This window comes from Pan paniscus, chromosome 17, assembly GCF_029289425.2.
Source record: "Pan paniscus chromosome 17, NHGRI_mPanPan1-v2.0_pri, whole genome shotgun sequence".
NCBI lineage: Eukaryota > Metazoa > Chordata > Mammalia > Primates > Hominidae > Pan > Pan paniscus.
In genome coordinates, this window is record NC_073266.2 from 94,523,985 (window position 1) to 94,544,867 (window position 20,883).

The window sequence follows — 20,883 nt, forward strand, 5'->3', positions numbered from 1 at the left end:
GGATGCTGAGCCATTGGGTGTCTCTCTCATCTGCTAATAGAAATGGCACCCCGGAGAGCTGGTCTTTTCATTCCATTTCTCCTGACCTCCCTCAGCAAATGCTAATTGAATTTCCAGTTCTGTGAGAGAGAACTGGAATCGGATTCCCAGGCCCCAGGGAGTGGTGCCTGGCATAACCACTGCTCTGCAAAACAACGCTGCACTTCTCTGGGTGAAAGTGCAGCCGCTCCATTGCTTTGCTTTGAATGAGCACTTTTTCTCGTCAGCTAGAGGTTCCAGGGCAGCTGAGGGGAACTGCCAGCGACAACAGGAGCAACTTCTTTTTCGGAGGGACCCTAGCACACCCCTTGCTACACGCGCCAGCAAAGAGCAAAGCCACGCCAGCAAAGAGCAAAGCCGCGCCAGCAAAGAGCAAAGCCACGTGTCCATCCCTGGGGACGTCCCTCCTATGTGCCATCTCATCTGCCACACCAGACAAATCAAATGCACAGAGAGCTTTGTCTGCAAACTTTGACTTGAAGGGGTCTTAAAACCATGCATTTACACGTTTGGGGGACAAATAATTTCGATGTTTAAAAGAGAGTTGGCAGCTAATTGAGATGGTGCACAGGTGTGCTGTGGCCCACGGTGTGGAGGTAGCCAGGCGTGGCCATCCCTCTAGAAAGAGGCATGCGTTGGTCACTCAGAATGTCACTTAGATTGACAAAGCAGAACTGCACTTTTTTTGCATTCAAATTTTTATTCAAAGTTTAGTCTCTCTCCTTGGGTTTCCCCTCTTTTATGAAATGATCAGTTTTGGCGAAGAGCCCCCAGAAAGCAAGATAGAAAAGAAACATGCTCTTTCCCATGGCCGATGAGCAACGAACCAACACTGTCCTCATCTAATTCTACGTCTTCCACACTGCCCAGTAACACAAATAACCAGAGCGCGGACGCCAAGAATCCTTCCAAGTAACGCAGCTAACAGACCAAGGTGACAGTTCTGACTTCTTGGGGGGTTTTCCAAGTACATACGTAGCATTATAAACAAGCCTCTATGTTGTGCTTACACAACTCACCCAAGGGATTTTTGTTTTCACAAGTGAAAACGTTTATGAAATGCTAGCCTGCGAAGCCGCTTCAGGAACCATCTAGTGAGATTTCCCTCCCAAGACAGGCAGCTTTCTCACATACCGTGGAGGCCTCCTGCCGGCCTGGGGACTGACAGGTGCAGGGCCCTGCCCCTCGAGGGCCAGCCTCTCCCTCGGGAGCGTGGGTTTTTCCTGTTTGATCCTGGCTTAACTTGAACATCTCTGGCATTGGAGCTGCCCTCTGGAGTAGCCCAGAAGTTGGCACTCACCTCACCTTTTGCTGCATTTCCAAGAGATCAGCCTTTGGACTTCCTGGAAAGTGGTAGAACCACTGTCCTATGAAACAAAGTGCTTCTGTGCTGAAATGGAGTAAGTTCCCTGCAGCCTCTGGCAAGGTAACCTACTGAGGTACAATCTTAACTTTCTTGATGCCCCCTTTTCACATTGAAAATGGTGGGTGTATTGGTTTTACTTTTTATCATTGAAACTACAATTTGTTGAGCACTAATCATGCAGGAAACCTGTTTTTCCCCGTTTTCTCTTTTGTGCTCACGGCACCCCCTGGAGTAGGTGTTCCTATCATCCTCTCTTTATAGCCCAGGAGCCAAAGCTCAGCCAGCCCGAAGGAGCCAGGATTAGAGCCTGCATGGATGCAACAGTCACGCTTCTCTCTACGACGTGTCTTGCAACTTGGAGTCACATGATCTCAGCATCTGATCCACCCTGGGCTCAGGTCAGTATAAGGCTGAACTCACAAGGTGAGGGTTAGACTGACCTCCTCTCTCAGGACAGGAAAAGAACAGAGCCTACTGCAAAAGGCAGATACTCTTGCCTCCACTTTGACATCTCACAACTCCACAGCAACACTACAGGTGGGAAAACATTCACATGTATGTTCGTGGAAATTAATGCACATGGAAACAGGATGCTCCTGTGATGTTCTGATGTAGTTTCCGAGTGATGGGGGGACATGCATAGTTTTTTCTACCCAGTTCCTACCGACAGCGCTAGACTTCCAGATTTGAGTGTTTTCCTCTCACTACTGATTTCCAACAGCACCAAAAAGAACAGAAAGGAAAGATGGTAAAATGACGTTAAATGCTATGAAGTCCCTGTCCTCTCCATCTGCCTGCCTCTAGACCCCCTCATTTCTGGGGGAGCTGATTTATTAATCTATTGGAACTGCTCCAAGTCAACTCATTCAGCCATATGGCCATAGTAGGCCAGTTATGAACTTTTTATGCAGTAAAATTTAATTACAACCATATGATTTGAAATTTGCTTTGATACATTGAAGCTTCCCTTGAACTCTACAGAAATTAAATAATTTTTAAAAGCTTCTTACAAAAAAGTTCAGGGAAAATACTGAACTTATTTCAGGAAACACATGTGTATAGTACACTGGTTATATTTGCACACAGTAAATGTGCAGATCTAAATGCAGCTTTCTGTTCCTCAGGGTGGTCTTGGTAAGCTCTGGCCTTGCAAGCATCTTTGAGTGACTGGTTGTAAGCCTTGCATATATTGCAAGGACAATATTTGCTAAATGGGGCCCCTCACTCATCTGGGCCCTCCCATCAACTCTGAGCCAGCACTCAGCTCTCCCGGTGTGTCTAACAGCCCTTAAGCTGGTAGTGGAGTAATTAGTTATCCAGATGGGATGAATCCGTGTTTCCCAGGTGAGCACGGTGTCTGCAAAATCATCACAACTAGCAACAACTAGTTCGCCCTTGGACATTCTGACTCAGTGAGGCTGTGGCGGAGCGCAGACAGGGGTCTGGGCGTGCATCCCAGGCGATTCATTCAGAGGCAGGTGACGTGCTGGCCAGGTGGGGCGGGGCCGTCCTGAATGCAGTGCTGGGTTCAGACACTGCTCCCCGGGGAGCCTCATCTCCGCCCTCTTGTGGCCACATCCCAGAACTGCGGCAATGTACAGCATGATGGCCCTGAGACTTGAATATTTGGAGAATTTTTTTCTTAACTCAGAATTTACGTTGAGGAGTGGATCCTGCCTACCACTTCATCTGACATAAAGCTGCTTACTTAGCAGCTCAGTTACTCCCTGCTCACTTCACATATTAGAAGCTTCTCCTAAGACCGGCTATCCTCAAGAGCAGGGGCTGTGCCCTGAATCGCCTGTTGTCCACAGAACCTCCCAGAACCTCCCAGAATCGAGGCTCACGGCAGAGGTTCTGCACTCACCAAGGACGCGGGGGGACCATGTCTGTGCTCATGTGGATCCCAGCTGCTGGGCAGAGCACACCACACATCCAGACTCAAAAAAATACATGGAGTCAAAGGTCAGGTGACTGAATCAATGAGTATGTTACACACCAAGAAAGATCCCTCCTCTCTGCACCCCGGGGAGCAGCCCCAGAGGCCTGGTCTCCTCCAGGATGAAAATGCAAACGCAGGTGCCTGGGGGTTCCCAGAGCCTTTGGCTTCACGGTTCCCTCCCGGCCCTGCCTGGAGCTTCATGTGCCTCCCCTTTTGCTTAATGAGAGCCGCTGTCTAAGAGTTAAGGGTTTTCTGGGTGACGTTTAACAATAATAAAGGTGACTGCTTATCTAAAGAATCCGAGCCGCGCACCTGCCAGCCGCGTTTTGTGTTTGTCACTACCTTTTACTTTCACAGCGATTTTGTGAGCTGAGTGGGCGGGTTACCTCCATTTTACAGATGAGAAAACCGAGTCTCAGAGACAGAGCTTATAAACAGCGGGCCTGGCATTCGTCCTGGGTCTGGTTCCAGGTCCTCATGAGCCGACGGGACACTCCCCACTCCCTGGAGGTCTCCTGGGCATCCCCTCCCGTGGCTCCAGGGATCTCCCCCCGACACCCACGTCTGCTTGACTCCTGCTTTAGCTCCCTGAGGGCCCCAACCCCTGGGCATGAGCAAGTTGGACTCCAGCTGGGCCCTGCCCCAGAGTCAAGGTCAGTCGCCTGCTCCAGGGCCCCTGAACCAGCCCAGGCGCAGCCCTTCCTCAAGCACCTCCGGCTTCACATGCATCTCGGAGGAAATCCATGCGTAAATGCGGGTGGGCAATGCCACCTGAGCCCCTGCACGCCTGCTGGGACAGAGCACGTCCAGGGTACAGTGCGGCTGAGCCAGAGGCGGCAGCCACCCTTGTACTCAGCTTAGTTGGGGATTCTGGGACCCCTTAGTCCCCGCTCAGTGGAGCTGAGCAGAGGGTACCTTACCAGCTTAAAAATTTTGGAAAGCGTGCCCTGGGCATCGACTCCCTTGAATCCCTTGTGAGCCGATTTATAGTCGGACGCTCTGCCTCCGTAGCCAAATCCTGGTCTCTGGCCTTCGGCCCCCTGCAAGAGAAGACCACGGAGCTCAGCCTCCACCCGCGGTGCTGGGCACGCTGCTTGAGCCACTGGGAGCTGCCACCAGGGCCCCGGGGAAGGGCCCAGGCCCCGGACTGGACTGGTGAGTGGTTCAGGAGCCACGGGCCAGCACCGCGCTGAGGGGGTGGGGGCGGGAGAGGCTGCTCCCCCAGGTCTACCAGGGTGTTGGCCGCAGAGAGAGGAGGGCTCTGGTTTGGGCGGAGGCTCTCTCATGAGATATGCGGCCCGACCACACATATTTTAAGGATCTAAGTCGTTTAGGGAACAGTTGCTTACCTTCACGCTGTGGGGTGTTCAAGAGAAGATTAGCAAACATCAAGCAAATCAAGGTAAGGAGGCTCCTGCCTACACGTGTTTGGAGGACTCGGACCCTGGGGGGCTGTGCGGTGTGTAGGTGCCGGTCCCCGGAGGCCCCGGCCTGCGCCTTTGCTGGGGGCGCCTTTTGCTGATTGATTTGCACAGATTGGATTCTGGTCACATGTGCCCTGTGGTTCTAGGATCTGTCTGGGAGATCAAGAGTCCTCGGCCTTAGTAAAATGTCGAGCCTCGTATCTTTTATAAGGTTTTGAGACAAAATCCTGAGCTCTCTCCCAGGGTGAGCAGGAATCAGTCTCCCTTGGCCATAGCTCGGACTGGGAGCAACAGGAGGCCGGGGCTGCTGAGCCGGACAGAGGGAGGAGGCAGGCCTGGCTGGCACGGGGGGCGGCCGCATCCTGGCAGCAGCGGGACAGCGTCTCAGCTCCCCCACCTCCGAGTCTCCTAGCACCTTTCTAGCTCATCCGGCTGTGTGGCCTTGGGCAAGGGCAGGAACCTCTCTGAGCTTCAGTTTCCTCATCTACGCAATGGGGTTGTGCGAGAACACAAGCCGTTCATGGAGATGCCACTCCTCAGGTGGAGGCTGCCAGCTCTGGGCTTTGGTGCCAGCTGTCATTTATGGAAGAGCAGGCCGCCCTGCCCTGGCCTCATCAGCCCCAGCAGCCCCTCTGGCTTCCTCATGGGCCGTGTGATCGCAGGGGCTTCCTGACACACATGGGTGCAAGTGTCCCAGGACCAGCCTCTACTTGCTACTGTGCTGTCTTCTCGAGTGGGAACTCCACTGCAAACATGGGGAGGAAGGGAAGGAGCTCGCTGTGGGAGTCTGGGCGCGGTGGACGTTAACAATGGGGGGCGAAGTGTCCTCCCACGGTGGGTGCACTGTCTGTGGGAAGGCTGACCACGCTGTTAGCTTTTCAGGGATCTTGGTTGGCCTCCTGAGTCTCTACTCAATGGACAGGGTCCAGACTGCACTTTACATTTTGCCAACAAGAAATGGGAGACTGTCCTTGAGCCCTCTCCTGAAGACTTGAGGGAACCAAACCAGACTGTCCCTCCTCTATCAGCCTGCAGCCTTTCTTCCATTTCATTAAAGTGTTTTAGGACAGGGAGGACCTTGACCAACCTAGCCCATCTCTTATTTAGGGTGAGGAAGATGACACCAGAGGCCTCAAGGCTTCCAGAGCACCTGGCTGCACCCTCAGCCTCTGCTGGGGGCTTCCCACCATACAAGCTACTTGCACAGTTTTCTTTTCATTCAACCTGTGCTTGGGAGTGAGCATGGCCACTCAGAACCAGGCAGCTGCTTTCGTGTGAACGGTTGATTCGGGGGCTATCCAGTGAAGTGAGGGACGGGATGTGTGGCAAGAAGGTCTAAGCACTGCACACGAGGGGACAGCCAGCCTCGCTCTTGTGTCCCAGAGGTTTCCAGGTTCATGCTCCCTCCCTGATGGCAGAGGGCGGGTTGCCAGCCTGGCTCTACATGGCAGAAAGCCACTTCCTTGCAAGCGTTAAGTCCTTCTGTCTTACTCTATTGCTTTTCTCCAAAAATAAAGCATTTTTGAGAACTAAATCCGGGGATTGACTTTCAGATTAACAATCTGCTTGGCCTTTCCTCCTTTCGAATCCTTAGTCATGTTTATCTTTGGGGAACCTAGAATGTACCAGGAAACACACAACACAGTTTAGAAAGAGAAAGTGGGGGCTCTCTGGAACTCCAGACAAGGAGAGAGTCCTGCGGCTCTGGGAAACAGACAAGCAGACAAAATGCAGAGAAGGATTTTGCTTTGGAAAAAAGAGAAATTCAACAGACATTAGTAGGACCCAAAAGGGAGAGATGCAGGGAGGAATGCAAGGGTCTTTCTTGTTAGCTGCTGGGGCAGAACGGCCTGTGTGCAACCCCCCATCGCTCCACAATCAGGGAGGATCCGGCACGATGGCCCCAAAGTCCACTCCTAGAAAATTAAGAGCAGATAAAGCAGTAGCTAAAATAGGATTTCTGGGTCAAAAATGAATTTCATTCTTCTATCATCTTTGTCTCCTGCTGGTATAGAAAATAAAAAATTAATTGTGAGTACTAGTCCATGTACATTTGCTACATGACTGTCATCGTTTTGCAAATTCATTAGGTCAGAAAAAGCAAGTCAAATATGCATTAATGGCAAACGTTTCAGTAAATATCTTAGTTCATAATTCAGTGTGATCATGTGTGGGACTGATTTGGGATCCTCATGGAATCTTTTCTTTGCCTTTCTCTCAAGTGCCCTGTCCCTTCCTCCTTCTCTTCCTTCCTCTTTCCCACCTTCTGTTTTCTTTTCCTGTTCTTTCTTCCTGTTCTTTCTCCTTGTTTTTCTTTTAAAATGTATTCATTCATTTATATGATGCTTATTAATTGAGCAGAAAGTGTAGGTAGGCTCTGTTCTAGCGTATGAGAGCATTGCAGTTTCGGAGACAGACACAACCTATCTACAATATGTTGGTGGTTATTCCTCCATTTTATTCTAAAATCATAACTTTTATACAGTAAGAATCATATCTGGTATTTGCTAGTAACTAAAGTCTGTAAGTTTGGTTAGAATATAATGATTGGCATTTTAATTTGGCTCAGACACCAAATTTTTTCACTAGAAATTTCAAATTGGCCATTTTAAACCTTCCTTGAAAGTTTGCTTTCAGTATTAACCAGCCTAAAATTCCTAAGGAAGATTTTCTGGATGGCTTGATATCTATGTTTTAATTATTATTTAAACACATACAAAACAAAAATCTTTGGATTAATGAGGTTATTATAAATCGAGCAACTCTATTTAGCCTCTTTTTCTGTTCATTAGCAGAATCATTTTTCCAGTGTCAGCATCTGGGGTTACCGAGATGGGCCAGCCAGTCCCACTTCCACATGCGGGTTCCTGGGGGCTTCTCGCACTGGTTGTGTTGGAAGAAGTTAAACATTTTCTCGGACGTGGTGTTGCTCCCTCCCTGGGAGGGAGACCAGTCACGTCACCTGGGAACCCTTTGGGAGAAGAGGATCTGGCCTTGCAGGGCTGGGTCCCCGGCACAGAAGCAAGAGACCAGACCTTCTGGAAGGGAAGACCACGTTTCATTTCCCCAGTGGAAGACAAGGCGGCCCGATCCCAGCTGTGGGCAGAGAGGTCTCGAGAGGAGAGAAAAGGAGGCCAGGAAGCAACCGAAACAGAGCAGAACACAAAAGTTGCGGGGCTGTGAGGACTGGGATGGAAGAGGAAGCCGATGGAAGTGCATTCGTCACCTACCCAGCTAAATCTGCTCAGGGACAGTCCTCTCCCCTGCATGAGGAAGACAGAGAAATAATGACATGGTGGTCAGTGAAGGGAAAGTCCTTTCAATCAACAGGAAACACAATCAAAGCACAGTAGAGCTGAGGTGGTAAAAACAGGTTCCACCCAGAGCTCCGAGGGGGGCCGCAGGCTCAGGGCCACAGTGGCTGTGCAGTTGCGGGAGGGGCAGGAGGGGTGCATGGATCTGCCGACCTGTTCTACTCGGGAGCTGCCTGGCAACACGTTTTGGGATGGATTCTGGTAGCTCGGAGCCTAACTCTCTCTTTGGTACATTATGGGATTTTAGAGAAGGTCTATCAGAAAAGTGATGATTAATCGAAACATTCCAAGGTCTTACCTTTCCCTGCGACGGGGGTGGTGTGCGAGGCGTCACCTGGAAAGACACAGAGAATCGTGGGCTGCATTGGGAGCCCTGTGCCGCCGTCCATTTCCTAACGGGCTCCTGCCTGCTGAGGGTGGCTAGCATCCATCAGCTGCCAGAAGCACCCGGGTGCCCAGCCTCCCCATTTCTGTCCTAGTTGGTGAAGAAGTACAGACCTGAGATTGAGAATATTCTAGATGATGCAGATCGCCCAGAGCACTCAGGAAGTGTTTCAGAGGATGGAAAACACCTCCCAGAGGCTCCGTAGCTGGGGAATGGGCCCATCTTGGGACACTGAGGGAGGCGGCGAACTTTGCTTCACCGTGAGCCCTTTCAGGGGCTAGAAGTAGCGGGTCCTCTGACATTCAGAGCTTCCAAGGGGATGCCCCCAGGTCTGCAGCTCCTAAGTGCACTTATCAAATACGAGCATAAAATGTCTGCTGCACTGAGATCTTGGAATTAGAGGCCTGTGGTTTTGTTCTTGTTTTTAATAGTCTTCATTTTTCATGGCACTTTTCGGTTTACAGAAAAACTGTGCAGAAATTAGTTTCCACATACCCCGAACAGTTTCCCTTATTAGCAACACTGCCTTAGGGTTCTCTCGGTGCTGTGCACGCTGTGGGTTTGGACAAGTGCGTGGTCTTCAGTCACCATTGCAGCCTCGACAGAGCGGTTTCGCTGCCCGAAAAATGCCCGAAAAATGCCCTGTGCTCTCTCTGCTGCCCCCTCCGCTCCCAGCCCAGGGCAAGCACTCTCCATAGGTTGCAAAGCCTGTGTTTTTAGGCTAAGCATTACATGGGAGTCTAATGTCAAGAGAAGTGAGCTCTCTGGAGAACGCACGGAGCGCACAGTGCAATCCGTGGCAGATACAGTCGGGAAGCGCTTGCCTGGAACTCGCGATCAGGTGCGAGGGGGGAGTTCCCCGGCCGGCCTCACCCTGATGAGGACCCCGGTGCCACCCCCGAACGTACGAACGTCCTGTGTGGATGACAGCAGTGGCCAGCACCCCTCCTCCCCCTCATAGTTGCTACCTCTTCCCATTGATCGTCACTTACAATGTTCTTGAAGAAGTGGACTACGGGGTTTTCATCTTGGGTCCGGCCGTGTGACTTCTGGGGCAGGGAGCCGTAGTGAGCAGTTCTTGCCGGGTGGTGTGAGTCCTGAAACACAGAGGCGCGGTGACCTCAGGACAAGTCCAGAGTCCCTGCGGCTTGTCCTCCTCAGGGAAGCTGGATCTCTCCTCCTTTGTGATCTGGATTTTTTTTTTTTTTAACAGTCAGGAATACTTTATTAAGGACTATTGTGATAGATGGTATCTAAACTATCACAATGGGGAGAGAGATGGGCTTCAACTCCACGAACAGTAAGAACAAGTGGGGATTTGTAGCAAAGCAGCAGGTGAGGATGGGGTTGGGAGGTGAAGAGTTAGAGGGGTAGGAAGGTGGGATGGTGTGCATTGCTTGGTGGGTGGAAAATTACTAAGAAGAGACATAAAGGGTAGACCTAATATGATTCTTGCAGAAGGCAGGCCAAGATGATCCTATATCACTCAGGGGATGGTGAGGGATGAGGGATTTGATCAGATTTGGAGGGTGATCATATATCAAGATTGGGAAGATCCTGTCTAAACTAGCTTAGCAGGATTCTTGGTAAAACTGGACTAGGCAGGCTTGAGGACAAGGCCCATGGAGGAGGCTTAGTTGAAAAGAGGGCTTAGAAGAGCCTGTCTAAAGTTCAGTCAAGGAGAGTGTCTTTGTCACCTTTTAAACTTTGTCTATGCAAATTAGGGTGTGTGTGTGCTTGTGTGTGTATGCGTGTAGGATGGTAGGTTGACAGGTGTACAACTAGTGATCTGGATTTTTTAAGGGCTTCTACTAGGAAGCCACAGATGAGCCGCCAGACACACCTGGGGCAGCTACGGGCTGGCAGCAGCGGGTTTGGGTGTGCGACTTGCTGGGGAGAGATTTCTATCACCGACTCAGTGTGCGGCTCTCCTGAAGGTGAACAAGCAAATAGAGGGGAAGTGACGGTAATTCAAGGGGGATTCCATCTGAGATAGGGTCAGGTTGGGCAAAGCACTGAGAGAAAAATATTACTTATCCCCAGGCTTCTGGGCTGAATACAGGAAAATGCTCGGGAAATACACACAGAAAAACACACAACAGCATGAGGCAGGCAGCTCATGGGCTTTGACGCGGCTGCATAACATGAGCTGGTCTCTGCTTCTCAAAGTAAGTGTCTCACGCCACACTGACACCGGGCTGATTTGGGAATATCACTTCCACATCTCGAGTAAGAGGAAGCGGAGAGGGAAGAATGGCTGGGCATGAGTGCCCAGGGCCAGCTGGTAATCAACAGAACCAGAACACTCCAGGTCACTAGAGATCGCACAGAAGATACAGAGTGGTAAGCACTGCGAGAGGTTAGCTCACAGTGGAGGGAAGGGAAAAGCCATGAGCGCCCGGGGGCAGGGGACACAGGGGACACAGGGGCAGGTGACACAGGGGACACAGGCGACGCAGGGGATGCTGCGGCTTTTGCAGACTTCATGCATTGTCTGCTCGGCTCTCAGCTCAACTGCAAAGGCCCAACAGTGGTGAATGCGCACCAGGCAAGAGGGCTGATCGTGAGTTCTCAGAAAAGCAAAGGAAAGCAAAGGAAAGGGAGCTTGCGAGATTGATTTTGTCAGTTTTCCCCTCGCTTTCTCACTGCTGCTCCCAGATGCTACTTGTTCAGAAATAGCCTGCATGTAAAGAGCCCACACCTCAGGCAGGAATGAATTTCTGGAGGTCAGAGGAGCTCTGGCCCCAGGCTTGCTGGCTGCGCCCCATCGACACAGAACGCAGCGGAAGCAAATCAGTTAAATGCACGGAAGTCAATTGAAGTATTTCCCTCCAGTCTCTCAGCTCTATGCACATTGATTGGGAGGACCCCTTGTTGTTCAGAAGACAGTTTTGCCACCAAAGGCCTAACTCGCCCTGAAAAGTGCGCTTTTCTGGGATTTATGGTAGTGCACGGAATGGTGGAATTCAGTGGGTGACAACTGCATGCTGCAGCCACAAAGGACCATGTTTGCAGAGTGTGCTGCGTTTCGCCCAGCACCAACATTGTTCACCTCTGTGGCTGAGCCCAGACGGGGGTCTCCACACGGCACACTGGACTCTTTCCTCTGCCCTCCTTCCCTACTCGATCCTCTTCAAAGCAGCGGTTCCCAACCTTTTTGGCACCAGGGATGGGTTTTGTGGAAGACAGTTTTTCCATGGATGGGGGTGGGTAGGGGAACGTTTTTGGGATGAAACTGTTCCACCTCAGATCATCAGGCATTAGATTCTCATAAGGAGTGCACAACCTCGATCCCTCGAACATGCCATTCCCAGTAGGGTTTGCTCTCCTATAGGAATCTGGTGCCGCTGGCCTGACAGGAGGCAGAGCTCAGGAGATAATCTCACTCGCCCGCTGCTCACCTCCTGCTGTGCACCTCGGTTTCTAACAGGCCACAGAGCGGTACCGGTCCAGGGCCTGGGGGCTGGGGACCCCTTCTTTAAACGTTTCTTGCCCTCACCCCCAGACTACTAACAGCTCCCCTGCTGCCTGTGAGTCTCCCTGCCCTGCCCACCCTTCAGGGTGAAGCCAAAGCTCTTTGTCCCCTGGGCCCTAACGTGGTGAGGCCTCCTGTCCACCTTCCCAGCATTCAGCACCCAGAGCAGAGCAAGCTTCGTGAAACAGAAGCAACATGGATGTCCCTCTCCTTCCAGTGTCCTGTGGCCGCCCTTGCCTGCAGCAGGAGCCCTGTTATTCTGGGTGCTTCTGAGGGCCCTTCCCTCTGGCTGCAGCCCTGCTAGGAGCCAGAGCCCCAGCCCCAGCTCTCCTCCCACTTGCCCTGGCTGCTGAGCATCCATCCCCTGCCCTGGGCTGTGCCCCTATGCCCTGGCCCCGACCGTCTTCCATGTGGATGGGCTGTGCATCCTCTGCCCTGGGCCTTGTGCAGGGTCCTTTCTGTCCACAAGGCCCTTCCTTCTCCCATCTGTCTGAAACCTCCGCAGGGCCCAGGGCAAAGGCATCTCCCATGCACGGGGCCTACTCAGCACTGCGAGCTCTGTTTTCTGCACCCCTTGCTCGTGGCCTCCCCTGTGACAGAGTTGCAGGCACAGCAGGGCGTAACCATGAGCTGCTTGTCCTTCTCTGCACTGGGCCTCATTACTTCCCAACTAAATGCCAGGGGCCAGGCATGGTCCACATTCTGAAAATACTGCAAAAGTGAAGCAGACAAAATTCCTGCCTGAGAGGTTTTGAATGCATGAGGAATGAAAGAGGGATCCCATTTTGGCTGGGTGTGGTGGCTCGTGCCTGTAATCCTAGCACTTTGGGAGGCCGAGGCGGGCAGATTGCCTGAGGTCAGGAGTTTGAGACCACCCTGGGCAATATGGTGAAACCCCGTCTCTACTAAAATACAAAAAATTAGCCAGGCTTGGCGTCGTGTGCCTATAGTCCCAGCTTCAGGGGGCTGAGGCAGGAGAATTGCTTGAACCTCTGAGGCGGAGGTTGCAGTGAGCTGAGATTGCACCACTGCACTTCAGCCTGGGCGACAGACTGAGACTTCATCTCCAAAAAAAAAAAAAACAAAAGATCCCATTTTATCCGTTGGATTTCTTAGTAATCAGCAACTCCATATTTTACTAGTTGTTTTTCCTATTTTGTGCCCTCGTTGGTTAACGATTCTCATTCCTGATGGGACTGTCAACCTCCCTCAGGCACAGAGCGCAGCTCCCATACTCTTCACAGAAGGCCAGTGGCGCTCTGCCTGTGGCCGGCACTTCATGGCGGGTAGCCCTCTGTTTACTGACACCTCCACCTTCTCACACACAGAAGAGTGGAGTTTGCACGCTCAGTTTCCTCCCAGGCAGGTGCCGTGGGCCTTTGAACGTGAGGATGTCAGAAGGGCCGGGAACATCGGAGTCCTAGTAGAAATCCCTGATTCTTCATATTCCAACTCATTCTGTCTATGAATGCTGCAAGAACTCAAGTAATTCTCTGATTCTCCTTGTGTCATGTAATATTTTATCGAATGCTTCTCTGCGTTCACTGACCAGTTGTATTTAGTCACCACTAACCAGCCTTGTACGTTCTTCTCCTCCATGAGAGGGGGTGTGAAATGATGAATCAAAAAACAAAATGGAAGAGACGGGAAACTCTTTAAACTGTAAGACGTACATCTTTAAGTGCTGTGTCTACCAGACGAAGGTACTTATTAGCTCCTACTCCAGTGGCCTGAAATCACTGAAACAGCTCACAGTCCAGGGCAAGCCACACCGCCTCGGTGTTTGGATAGCATTTCTCCATTTCTCTACATGCTGAACTTTGGTTTTTGAGTCACATAAACATTTCTGGCCTTTAAATCACTCATCCTGTGATTAAACTAGAAAAATGACTTAAATTTTTTAAGTTTCTAAAGAAAAAACTTAGGGTTAGGTTAGGTTTCTAAAGAAATGAATGCTCAGTCACGCTATGCAGATCTCAGAGGATTTTACAACTTACCATGCTGTCAGAGATTCAATGGAGCATTACATAGACAATGCTTCACATGTGAATTATGAATACCTGCTTTGAATGATAAAAGAAAAATGATATATTTTTGAAGGTGACTGTTATAATGAATATATTGATCACTACACTGGTGAGGAAAAGGTAGTTTAAATCTTTTAAGGTACACATGATGTTGGTAGGTTTTATTTGAGCTCTTGGAGCTATTATCAGGGGTCAGAAATGTCTATGAAAAAGGCAGTTGGTTTATTGGTGGTCCTCATACAGAACAAAGAATGCAGTGAGCAGCAACTGTTTGTTGAATTAACATGTAGGCTGTTTAGTTCACTTTTAATACAGAACTGACACTGGTCTTCAGTGAATGGAATAATTTTCATAGGATCATACACATTTTTTGGTTATAGATGCATTGAAGCGTGACTGAACTAGGACTTTGACTTGGGCTTTTAGCCATAAATCATCAGTTGCATAGATAATGTGAGGCAGTCTTATATCTGTATTGTTATACCATAGTTGTAATGACCTATTACTAAAAGGACATTTAGTCAACTATATGTCTACATCCAAGTAATGAACAATTAAAAACATTAAAAATTATTACATATAATAGCATCAAGGAAACAAAATATTAGGTATACATTTAGCAAAAATGTACAGAACTTTAATGCTAACACTAGAAAATGCTGGTAGAAGAAATCAAAGTGAACTTAAATAGAGAGACATACCATGTTCATGAATTAGAAGACTCAACATAGTAAAACTGTTGATTCTTTCCCCAAATCGATCTACAGGTTTAATGAAATTCCAAATCAAATTCCAGCAAGGTTTTGTTTGGCTAGAGACAGGTGGATTCTAAAACTGTATGGAAATCCAAGGGAGCAAAAATAGCCAAACAATTGTGAAAAGGACACATAAAGTGAGAAAAACACATGACCTAGTTCTAAGATTGACTATGCAGCCATGGTAACTGAAGACCTGTGGTGTTAGAGGAAGGACAGGCACCTAGATTAATGGACAGAATGGAGTCCAGAGATAGACTCACCCAAATCTGACCAGCCGATTCCTGGCAAAGATCATTCAATGGAAAACACTGTCTTCTCAACAAACAGCATTGAAGCAATTGAACATCCATATGTTAAAAAAACAACGACCACGAAAAACCACTTTAACCCAATCCACACCTTACACAAGATTTAACTCAAAACAAATCATAGATCGTTATCTGTGATGTAAAACTATAAGATTTTAGAAGCAGCCACAGGAGAAAAACCTTCATGACCTGTGAGTAGACAAGTTCTTAGACCTGACACCAAAACATCATCTATAAAAGGAAAAAATGGATAAATTGGACCTCATCAAAGTTTCAAAACTTTTGTTTTACAAAAGTTCAAGAGAAGAAAAAGACAAGCTACAGACAGGGAGAAAATATTTGCAAATTACATATCTGACAAAGGACTTGAAAGCAGAATCTGTAAAGGGCTCTCAAGACTCAACCAGAAGAAAACAAACATTTGGTTTAAAAATGGACTAAACCCTTGAATAAACACTTCAGCAAAGAGGACGTAGGGAGGGTGAATAAGCAGATGAAAAGATGTTCAGCATCATCATCAGCATCAGGAAAACGCAAATCAAAACCGCGAGGGGATACCGCACCGTTAGAATGGCTGAAATAAAAAATGCCAACATTCCCAAGTGCTGGTTAGGATGTGGAGCCCCCGAACCCTCATGGATTACCTTGGGAACGCAAACTGTCACTCCTTGAAACAATTTGGTAGTTTCTTAGAAAGTTAACCCTATACTTACCATATGACCCTGTAATTCCATTTCCTGCTTTAAATACTAAAGGATAAATTACATGCTTTTGGAAATGGCTTCTATAATGAATATATTGGCCACCAATCTTTTGAGGGAAAAGTAATTTAAATTTTAATAAAAACTTATGTTTATACAATAACCAGTACATGAATGTTCATAGCAGCTAAACCCACTAGATTTCACTAAAACCTTCAAACAACCTGAATGCTCTTGAGGGGCTGAAGGGATAAACACACTGTGCTGTATCCAGGCATGAAATACTATTCGGCAATAAAAATACAAACTCTTGATATAGGCAACAGCTTAGAGGCCTCTCCAAGGAATCCTGCTGAGTAAAAGCCGCCATTCTAAAAGGTTTCATACTGTGTGGTCTTATTTATATGACATGCCGGAAAAGGCTGACCTATATTGGGGGAGGTCAGAGCTGGGGGGCAGGGAGTGGAGGGAGGGTGCAGTGTGGACCACGAGGGAGGGGGAGGTGGGAGGATTTGGGGTTGTGTCCTTATTATGGCGGTAGCTACACAAATCCATACGTGCATCACAACTCATAGAACTGTACCCCCAAAGCAAGCCCATTTTGTTCATTATTGTGTGAAATAGAATATAGAATAAGGCCATTTAACATGAGCTGTCATTGTACAGCCAGAGATGGAATTCATGGGTGCATCGTATCACTGTGCGAATTTTCTGATTGGCAGTCTCAGGTCTCCCCTGAAAGTGTTGGCCTCTCCTTCCGCCTCGGGGCTCCTCCTGGCTCCCCGACCTTTGCCTAGAGCGTCCTCCCCCTCCAAATGTCTCTGTTTTGGGAAAATATAGCGTCTTTTGGCTGCAACCCTCATCTGGCATTGGATTGTCTTTTTTAGCTTTCTGCAAGCATCTTCCCTCTCCAGCTAGATTTTAATCTTTCAGAGGAAAAAAGAAAAACTTCTGTGGGATCCCCAAAGCTCCCGGCATTTGACTCACACGGTGGAGCTCAGCAAATAGAAAGTGACCAGAGGAACAAAAGCCCTCCATGGCAGCCTTGTGAAAAGAGCTTGCTGCAGGGAGCTGGGAAGCTCCAGCCCGGGCCTGACGCCACCTGTGTGGCCTTCAGCGAGTCCCCTGGGGCCCTGGGGCTTCTGGTTCCTCGCGGGTGAAATGATGGGACTGAAACAGAGACTCTCCAAGTCTTCTGTTCTAGAACTTTACTGAGAAGCCACCTTGGAAAAGCGGCAAAGCGTGTGAGATCAGCCTCTGGTGAGCTTTTATATTGGTTGTTTCCGGAGACTCCAGACCTGGGTTTTGGTTTATGTTCCTAAAGAGCTTCTGTGCTGAGCACGGGAAGAAAAGCCCAGGAGCACGCCTCGGTGTCAGGCTGGTGACGACCTCGGGCAGGGGGCTGCGTGGCCCGCGTGGACGGATGCTGCATCTGAGCCACTTTTTTTTTTTTTTTTTTTTTTTTTTTGAGACGGAGTCTCGCTCTGTCGCCCAGGCTGGAGTGCAGGGGTGCGACCTCGGCTCACTGCAAGCTCCGCCTCCCGGGTTCATGCCATTCTCCTGCCTCAACCTCCCGAGTAGCTGGGATTACAGGCTCATGCCACTGCGCCCAGCTAAAATTTTTGTATTTTTAGTAGAGACAGGTTTCTCCATGTTGGCCAGGGTGTTCTTTTTCTTTTTCTTTTTTTTTTTTTTTGCGACGGAGTCTCGCTCTGTCGCCCAGGCTGGAGTGCAGTGGCGCGATCTCGGCTCACTGCAAGCTCCGCCTCCCAGGTTCACAGCATTCTCCTGCCTCAACCTCCCGAGTAGCTGGGACTACAGGCGCCCCCCACCGCGCCCGGCTAATTTTTTTGGTATTTTTAGTAGAGACGGGGTTTCACCGTGTTAGCCAGGATGGTCTCGATCTCCTGACCTCGTGATCCGCCCGCCTCGGCCTCCCAAAGTGCTGGGATTACAGGCGTGAGCCACCGCGCCCGGCCTGAGCCACTTTTTAAAAAGTAATTTTTTTATTGTGGTGAAACACACATAAAACTTACCATTCTAACAATTTTTAAGTGTGCAATTCAGTGGCATACATCACATTCGCACTGTTGTACCAGCATCACCACCATCCATCTCCACACCCTCTCCAGCTTCCCGAACTGAAACCCGGCCCCCATGAAACACTCACTCTCCATCCCTGGCCCCAGCGTTGAAGTCACTTCTCCTCTATGAACCGGGCCACCCTAGGGGCCTCCTACGCATGGAGCCTGCAGCGTCTGTTCTCTGCGGACGGCTTAGTGCCCTCACCGCAGTGCCCTCCAGGTGCCCCGCGCTGCGGCCCCTGTCAGATGCCCTGTTAGGCTGAGCGGCACCCACGGCACCTATGCGGCCCCTGTCAGATGCCCTGTTAGGCTGAAGGGCACCCACGGCACCTATGCGGCCCCTGTCAGATGCCCTGTTAGGCTGAGCGGCACCCACGGCACCTATGCGGCCCCTGTCAGATGCCCTGTTAGGCTGAAGGGCACCCACGGCACCTATGCGGCCCCTGTCAGATGCCCTGTTAGGCTGAGCGGCACCCACGGCACCTATGCGGCCCCTGTCAGATGCCCTGTTAGGCTGAAGGGCACCCACGGCACCTATGCGGCCCCTGTCAGATGCCCTGTTAGGCTGAGCGGCACCCACGGCACCTATGCGGCCCCTGTCAGATGCCCTGTTAGGCTGAAGGGCACCCATGGCACCTATGCGGCCCCTGTCAGATGCCCTGTTAGGCTGAAGGGCACCCACGGCACCTATGCGGCCCCTGTCAGATGCCCTGTTAGGCTGAGCGGCACCCACGGCACCTATGCGGCCCCTGTCAGATGCCCTGTTAGGCTGAAGGGCACCCACGGCACCTATGCGGCCCCTGTCAGATGCCCTGTTAGGCTGAAGGGCACCCACGGCACCTATGCGGCCCCTGTCAGATGCCCTGTTAGGCTGAGCGGCACCCACGGCACCTATGCGGCCCCTGTCAGATGCCCTGTTAGGCTGAGCGGCACCCACGGCACCTATGCGGCCCCTGTCAGATGCCCTGTTAGGCTGAGCGGCACCCACGGCACCTATGCGGCCCCTGTCAGATGCCCTGTTAGGCTGAGCGGCACCCACGGCACCTATGCGGCCCCTGTCAGATGCCCTGTTAGGCTGAAGGGCACCCACGGCACCTATGCGGCCCCTGTCAGATGCCCTGTTAGGCTGAAGGGCACCCACGGCACCTATGCGGCCCCTGTCAGATGCCCTGTTAGGCTGAAGGGCACCCACGGCACCTATGCGGCCCCTGTCAGATGCCCTGTTAGGCTGAAGGGCACCCACGGCACCTATGCGGCCCCTGTCAGATGCCCTGTTAGGCTGAAGGGCACCCACGGCACCTATGCGGCCCCTGTCAGATGCCCTGTTAGGCTGAGCGGCACCCACGGCACCTATGCGGCCCCTGTCAGATGCCCTGTTAGGCTGAGCGGCACCCACGGCACCTATGCGGCCCCTGTCAGATGCCCTGTTAGGCTGAAGGGCACCCACGGCACCTATGCGGCCCCTGTCAGATGCCCTGTTAGGCTGAAGGGCACCCACGGCACCTATGCGGCCCCTGTCAGATGCCCTGTTAGGCTGAAGGGCACCCACGGCACCTATGCGGCCCCTGTCAGATCCCCTGTTAGGCTGAAGGGCACCCACGGCACCTATGCGGCCCCTGTCAGATGCCCTGTTAGGCTGAGCGGCACCCACGGCACCTATGCGGCCCCTGTCAGATGCCCTGTTAGGCTGAAGGGCACCCACGGCACCTATGCGCGGATTGCTGTCTGCTCATCCGTTCACCCTTCCGGGGGCTTCTGGGTTGTTCCCACCTTTTGGCTGCAGTTCTGAGTCACCTTTGAAGTGACCCAGGCTCCCCTGAGCCGCGCTGATCTGACTTGGCCATGCCGTTCCCATGCCCTCGGGTGACTCGCAGAAGAGATGCCCGAACGCCCACTCTCCTCTCCCCAACAGCCTGAAGTGAAGCCGCCGAGGTGCCCTTATTCTCTGAAGGAAGCGCAGCACACGGCGTCGGGACGGTGCGGCTCTTTTGAAGGTCGAGGTGCATTTACATTTATGAGATGAGACGTACACAGTGTTAGGGTGGCTGGGACACAGTGTTAGGGTGGCTGGGCTGAGAAGTACCCCACAGCCCCTGCTCACCGCAAACCCGGCTCAGCTCAATTGTAGAAACGCACCACCTACTCCACGGCTTCCAGCGGTGCAGGAAATGCGACAAATGCAGGTGCCAGCGGATTTTAAGAGCAGCGTTTTGGGGGGTTTAAGAGCAGTGTTTTGGGGGGTTTAAGAGCAGTGTTTTGGGGGGTTTAAGAGCAGTGTTTTGGGGGTTTAAGAGCAGTGTTTTGGGGGGTTTAAGAGCAGTGTTTTGGGGGGTTTAAGAGCAGTGTTTTGGGGGGTTTAAGAGCAGTGTTTTGGGGGTTTAAGAGCAGTGTTTTTGGGGGGTTTAAGAGCAGTGTTTTGGGGGGTTTAAGAGCAGTGTTTTTGGGGGTATATTTTTCAATTTATGGGGAGTGGGCACTTATCATTCTGTCACACCTTATGATAAACAGGTTACCTGTTCCTCGGTGGGAGGAGCTGGGAGAAGATGCTAGGCCTTAAAGAAACAACAGGAGGAGGTGAGGGGAAGACGCAAGCTGGGTGGGGCACTTAGGGGGTGAAGGTGAACTCAAGTCACTTCACAGACCAGCCATGGGGGACGCTGAAGGGGGTGGCGCACCCTCAAGCCTTCCCGGAGGAGACCGCTGAGGGCCTGGGCCAGCCTCGCAACCTCCGCTTCCCCCGTCAACCCCATCAGAAGCTCTGAGCTGCGGCTCCAGGAACACTTGTGACGTATAAGGTCATCCTGAAAGTGAACTGATTGCTGAACTTCAGCTCTCTAGGACAGAAAGGGTTCCTGCTGTTTCGTTTAGGTTTTTTTTTTTTTTGAGACAGTCTCACTCTGTTGCCCAAGCTGAAATGCAGTAGCGTGGTCTTGGCTCACTGCAACCTCGCTCCTGGGTTCAAGCGATTCTCATACCTCAGCCTCCCAAGTAGCTGGGATTACAGGCATGCACCACCATGCCCAGCTAATTTTTGTTCAGTGGAGACGAGCTTCACCATGT

At 50.9% G+C, this 20,883-nt stretch overlaps 1 protein-coding gene across 4 annotated transcripts in view; it reads right to left on the reverse strand.

The window, feature by feature from the left end:
* MBP (myelin basic protein) overlaps positions 1–20,883 on the reverse strand; it is a 129,063-nt gene that overhangs the window by 1,718 nt on the left and 106,462 nt on the right. For 2 of the 4 annotated variants that reach the window (XM_034944091.2, XM_014342322.3), the window contains 4 exons: positions 9,463–9,567; positions 8,384–8,419; positions 8,002–8,034; positions 4,268–4,387 (listed from right to left, as the gene is read on the reverse strand). In XM_034944091.2, coding sequence (XP_034799982.1) covers positions 4,268–4,387; positions 8,002–8,034; positions 8,384–8,419; positions 9,463–9,567 — 294 coding nt within the window. The remainder of the gene's footprint in view (positions 1–4,267; positions 4,388–8,001; positions 8,035–8,383; positions 8,420–9,462; positions 9,568–20,883) is intronic. The other 2 variants (XM_014342324.3, XM_014342323.3) reach the window with 1 other exon arrangement.